A 6,000-nucleotide genomic window follows, 5' to 3' on the forward strand; every position below is an offset into this window, starting at 1 on the left:
TACTGTTCCCATTTTACAGATAAGGAAACAAAGGCTCCGCGAAGAGATGGGTCACACTGGCGCCCCACTCGCGAGGGGCTCCCAAGCCCGTCTCTCTCAGCCTGGCCGTAGGATCTCGTCATACCTCCAGCGGCGGCTCAACGGCCGCCAGATCTCTCGCCAGACCCGCGCAGAGGGTCGGACTCCACGGAAGCTCCTCCGCAGACCGCGCCGTGGCCGCAGCCTCGGCCTCCAGAGGCCGGCACCCTCACTCGGGACCCGGCTTAGCCCTACTGGCCTCCCATGCCAAGCGCAACCACCACTCACCGCCCTGAGAACTACAACGCCCATGAGCCTGCGGGGCGCTGCTGCGCGACGGGACGCTCCACGTCGCTCCCCCGCGCCGCCGGAGACAGCAGCTTTGCCCCCGTCAGTCCGCGAAGCCCGAGCGCGCGGTGGAAACCGTCTCCCTCCCTTCCCTCCCCGCGAGACGCCAGCCCCTTCCGTCGTCGTCTTCGGTTCCACGCCCGGAAGTCGTAAGATGGCCATAAAAAGTGGAGGCTAGAGGGACCCAGACTTGCCCTCCAGACCGTCACTTCCGCCGGAAATGACCTCCAGTCGCCCGTGCCATTTCCTTTTCGCACGCGCGGGCGCCCGGGAACGGGTACTCGGGGCGCGAGTACGACCACAATGGCGGCCACCACCCTGCTGCGCGCGACGCCCCTCTTGAGCGGTGAGAGGGCGGGGAAGGCAGTGGCGGCGCGGGGCCACGTGGGTGTCGTCGCGAGCGGCCGGGCTCGGACCGGCGCCCTGATTCCAGGCCTCTGCCCCGGCAGGTCTCGGGACCGGCCCGACCCCACTGCTGCAGGGCCTCTTGCGGCCGCTGAGGGCCCCGGTGCTGCCCAGCTTGTGCCGTGGGCTGGCCGTGGAGGCCAAGAAGATCTATGTGCGCGACAAGCCGCATGTGAACGTGGGCACCATCGGCCATGTGGACCACGGCAAGACCACACTGACCGCGGCCATCACGAAGAGTAAGCGGGGATGGGTCGGGGGCGTCCGGAAGCGCCCGCTCTGCTGGCGGGACCTGGAGCCCGGGACGTGCTGCTGGAGGTGTTGTGGTCCCCGGCGGTGGGTTGGAAGATGCAGGAAACACATTCCCCCGGACGTGGAAGACTTTGTGATGCATGAGCTGGGGAGTCCGAATGGCCTCTTTCTAGCCTTGGCCAGTGTCCTGTAAGCAGAGGCTTTATCCTAGAGAAGTCGCAGGGCTGGACCTTGAGTTCCTTTACTATTTCCTTCTGACCCGACTTACACCCGCTGCAGGAACCGAGAGAGGGGGTCACGGACGCAGTGTTCTCCCAGACTGTGGTTTGCGTAGTAGGTGGGAGGGGCCGGGGTGTGGCCTGCCTACCTCTGGAACTTTACCTGAAAGATTTATTCTCCTTCCCCTTAGTTTTAGCAGAGGGAGGTGGAGCCAAATTTAAGAAATATGAAGAGATTGACAACGCCCCTGAAGAGCGAGCCCGTGGAATCACGATTAATGCAGCTCACGTGGAGTATAGCACTGCAGTCCGCCACTATGCCCACACAGACTGCCCAGGTCATGCAGATTACGTTAAGGTGAGAGAATTGCTGGGTACAGGGCCAGGGAAATGTTGGACTTGTGGAGAAGTTAGGATATTCAAGGTGCATGCGTTGAGGTCATGGATTTCTGGGCTTGACCACTCCAAGTGGGTGGTAAGGAGATGGCCGAGAAAGATGGGCCTCAGCTGCTGTGCTTGGCTAGATGGATGTGGAGCTGAGGAGCTCCTTAAACTAGGCTGTTTTCTGTCCTGCCTAGAATATGATCACAGGCACCGCCCCCCTCGATGGCTGCATCCTGGTGGTGGCGGCCAATGATGGCCCTATGCCCCAGACCCGAGAGCATCTATTACTGGCCAAACAGGTACTCAGAGCCCAGGGAGGGGTGGAAAGAGGAAGAGTGGGGAGTTGGTCCATTGAGGACACCACTTCTTCCTCCTTGCCATCCACAGATTGGAGTAGAGCATGTTGTGGTGTATGTGAACAAGGCAGATGCTGTCCAGGACTCTGAGATGGTGGAGCTGGTTGAGCTGGAGATCCGGGAACTGCTCACTGAGTTTGGCTACAAAGGGGAGGAGACCCCGGTCATCGTAGGCTCTGCCCTCTGTGCCCTTGAGGTGAAGGCGGGGTCACACAGGGGCTGTTACTGGCAGAGGATGGGCTGGATGGGCATCCAGAGTTATGCTCCAAGCCTGGGGAGTGTCTTTTAGTAAGAGGAGCAGAATGAAAATTTCAGAGTCCTGTCACTCCCCCATAGCAACGTGACCCTGAGCTAGGCGTGAAGTCTGTGCAGAAGCTGCTGGATGCCGTGGACACTTATATCCCAGTACCTACCCGAGACCTGGAGAAGCCTTTTCTGCTGCCTGTAGAGTCCATTTACTCAATTCCTGGTGAGGACCGTGTTCACTTGCACCCCTCTTTAGCTATATAGCCTGACCCAGTGTCCCTCATGTCCTTCTTGTCCTTTTTTCCAGGCCGGGGCACAGTGGTGACAGGTACACTAGAGCGTGGCATTTTGAAGAAGGGAGATGAGTGTGAGTTCCTGGGACATAGCAAGAACATTCGGTCTGTGGTGACAGGTATAGAAAAGATGCTTTGGGACCCAGGGGCTGGCTTCAGGATTTCCCTTTGCAGACCCTTCGCGCCTTCCCTCTGCCCTACACCCTCCTCCCTTGTCTCTCCTCCTTCCTCCTAGGCATTGAGATGTTCCACAAGAGTCTGGAGAGGGCAGAGGCGGGCGACAACCTTGGAGCCCTGGTCCGAGGCTTGAAGCGAGAGGACCTAAGGCGTGGCCTGGTCATGGCCAAGCCCGGGTCCATCCAGCCCCACCAGAAGGTGGAGGCACAGGTGAGGGCTCCAGGTGATGGGCAGCGCTGAGCCAGACTGTTGGGTGCAGAGGCAGCGTTCCCAGCCGGGCACGGTTTCACCCTTGTTGCTCTCTTCCAGGTTTATATCCTCAGCAAGGAGGAGGGTGGCCGCCACAAGCCTTTTGTGTCCCACTTCATGCCTGTCATGTTCTCCCTGACTTGGGACATGGCCTGTCGTGTCATCTTGCCACCAGGGAAGGTATGGTGGGTACAGGGAACGTGAAGGAGTGGAAGAGACCCTCTTTGTATCAGCTCTCCCTCACACCTAATTACAAAGATGTGACGACGCGGGTGACTTTTCGTTGACTGGTGCAGATGAAGCTAGTGATGGAAAGGTCTGGCTGGGTGGGTTTGGGGGAGTGAGTCTCCACCTAGTATTCCCGGGGCTGAAGTAGGTAAAAAACTTCACCCATGTTAGTGTTTACCCGCAGAAAGATTTCCCAGAAAAGGATTCTCCCAGTTGAGAGTTGCATCGAACACGGTGGCTCAGGGAAGTTTTGTGACTAAGAAAACTGCATGACCCATGGGTTCCTTGACTTTGTTTTCAAGAGTGAGCATCAGGAATGCCGGTCACAAGTTCTTTCCTGTCTTCACATAGACTGTTTGCATCTGTCTGGCAGCTGGGATCTCCAGAAAGCATCTCCCTGTTGCATTTCCCGTAACTTAAAAAAAGTTTTTTAATTCAAATTCAGTTTAGTTAACATTCATTCCCTAACTTTGAACCTTGGTAGGCAGCAAACAGTTGGAAAGAAGGTGCCCCGAGGGCCGTGCATGAACCCTCTCTTTGTCCCCACCAGGAGCTTGCCATGCCTGGGGAGGACCTGAAGGTCAGCCTTATCTTGCGGCAGCCCATGATCTTAGAAAAAGGCCAGCGTTTCACCCTGCGAGATGGCAACCGGACCATTGGCACTGGCCTTGTCACCGAGACGCCGGCTATGACCGAGGAAGACAAGAACCTGAAGTGGAGTTGAGTCTGGACTCTACTCAGACTCTGCTATTGAAGGCTGCACTGGCTGGCGTTGTCGCTGCTACTGCTGCTGCCCCCTCCCCAGGGCACGGGCTGCAGCCCAGCCGAGCGCTAGACTGACCCTTCCCCTGGCCAGAAGGGGCCCCGGGGCCTGCCGGGTGAGGTAGGTCAATAAACTGTTCTGTGAATAGTGAGGGATGTTGTGTCTTGTGTCCTTTGTCTAAGCTGGAGAGGATGGGGGTAGAAACATGGAGCATAGGACACATCCCTCTGTTTCTCTGTGATACCGTTTGGAAAAGCTCCTGTCTTAAAGTAGTCAGAACTGCTATGACAACTTGAGGAAAGCTGGTCTAGTGAAGTGGGTGTGGCTGCCTCACGAAACACTGGTTGGACCGTTGGCTGTCCTGGGGGAGAAACTGGGGACCTCTCCCTCAGAGCAAGCATGGGTTCCGCTGCGATGCCAAACCCACCTCCTGTCCTCAGTGGTTTGGAAGCCTGTCCATGCCCACCTCTCCTTGTCTTAGGCTCTAGGATACTGGGAACTGTGTCTCACCTCTAGAACCAACAGCCAACACTTTGTGAGGACCCAGGTTTTAATAAGTCAGTCTCTGGGCTCCATGGTGATTCCAAACACGAGAGCAAGAAGTTACAAACTGAAGTATGCATTTTGAACACATACTGAGACTTAAAATTAAGGACTGTATCAAATGTGTAGGGAGTAAAATGCTGAGTAGGTGTTTTAAAAACTCGAACTTGACTGGCCAGGACGCTGACCCCAAACAAAAAGGTGAACTTTTAGCAGGGATTAACAAGCACCCCTTTCAACCTCACTTCCTAATAAATGAGCACATTCAGCACTGACCAGCGACCCAGAGCAGGAAGGCTCTTAGGCCCGACCGGAAAGCTGTTGAGTCAGTCAAGTCTGTGGCTTCACAGCAGAGGCAGGAAAGTGGGCTCAAGAAAGGGACAAGAGAGCTTCACAAATAAGAACTGTCCAGCAATAGGGCAGGTTTGCTTTACTCTCCTTAGCGTCTGAGGCGAGGCCAGGTTTTGAGAGATTCCTAAGACCCTCCCCTGAGCCTCAGGACCAGGTCTCAGGAGACCGGTCTCCACCTGCACCTGACACATCCTGAGCCCGGCTGGCTTCCCCGCTGCTGCTTTCTCCATCACTGTCCCCCGGATCCAGCTGCCATCCTCTAGGAGAGCTCCACAACCCTGCACGCCTGTTCTCGATTACCAGTGCATAAGCTGCCCCCACCACCACAGCATACCCACCCATTACCAGGTCTTAAACCCTCACCCCTTGGATCTCTTCCCAAGTCTGTGTAACCTTCACTTTTCCTGCCCTATGTCTACCCATTTTCTTTGGCTTTAGTCCCAGCTGAAACATCCCCACCTAACCGCGAGTATCAGCCCCATCCTCTCGATGCCCTAAGGGCGAAATGACCTTCACTTAGGACATGCAGTAAAAACTGCAACCGGTTTCCTTGGAAATAACCAAACACTTCTGTAATGTGTCGTTTCTACATCTCACACCTGGCACTTCTGTGCCATTTAGCCCCTGGTTTAGCTCTTGCTCCCCTAAACCAGGCTCAGCCCAAAGGTCTCCCCTCTGCCAGTAGCTTAGTCTGCAGCGCCCACCTGCACACAACACCTCAGCTGTGCTCTGTGCAGGCCTTTGTTTCCAGGGGCCAAAACCACTAAGGAGCTTCTTGGTGCAGGGAGGTAGAAGAAATTCATAAAGTACTTATACTAGCAATAAAAACCTGAAACTGCACCTGAAGACGAGACCAGCAGCAAGGTGAGAGCAAAGTTCCCGGGAAGCTGGGGGCGTGTGGCAGGGACAGGGCACAAGCACCCTCAGGCTGACCGCTGGGCTTCCCTGCTGTCGGGAGCCACCCCAGGCCTCCTAACACCTGACAGCTACCATCTTACTCGGTTCTCCAGAGGAAGCCAGAGTCAGGTTAAGTTAGTTTAAAATTTTATTTTTTTTAACTTTTTTTTTTTTAATATTTTTATGTAATAAAAAGTAAAAGTCCTTGTCCAACCATCCTTGTGGGGCATCTGTCTGTCTCTCACGCAGGTCACTCAAGTTAATGGGGAAGA

General features: G+C 55.6%; 1 protein-coding gene across 1 annotated transcript; it reads left to right on the forward strand.

The window, feature by feature from the left end:
- Positions 1–602: 602 nt before the first annotated feature.
- LOC111162233 (Tu translation elongation factor, mitochondrial) lies at positions 603–4,090 on the forward strand. The gene is made up of 10 exons (XM_022526501.1): positions 603–712; positions 816–1,010; positions 1,433–1,599; positions 1,820–1,924; positions 2,013–2,177; positions 2,318–2,450; positions 2,535–2,639; positions 2,756–2,907; positions 3,007–3,126; positions 3,725–4,090. Exons 1-10 carry the CDS (start codon positions 670–672, stop codon positions 3,896–3,898), a joined length of 1,359 nt encoding a protein of 452 aa, XP_022382209.1. The 5' UTR covers positions 603–669; the 3' UTR covers positions 3,899–4,090.
- Positions 4,091–6,000: the final 1,910 nt, after the last annotated feature.

The sequence above is a fragment of the Enhydra lutris genome, unplaced genomic scaffold (assembly GCF_002288905.1).
Source record: "Enhydra lutris kenyoni isolate GAN:26980312 unplaced genomic scaffold, ASM228890v2 scaffoldscaffold90, whole genome shotgun sequence".
NCBI classification, from domain to species: Eukaryota; Metazoa; Chordata; class Mammalia; order Carnivora; family Mustelidae; genus Enhydra; species Enhydra lutris.

Coding starts and splice junctions, on each gene's coding strand:
- LOC111162233 (XM_022526501.1), top strand. CDS start 670: ATGGCGGCCACCACCCTGCTGCGCGCGACGCCCCTCTTGAGCG. Junction 713..815: donor CGCGACGCCCCTCTTGAGCG/GTGAGAGGGCGG, acceptor CTGCCCCGGCAG/GTCTCGGGACCGGCCCGACC. Junction 1,011..1,432: donor GACCGCGGCCATCACGAAGA/GTAAGCGGGGAT, acceptor CCTTCCCCTTAG/TTTTAGCAGAGGGAGGTGGA.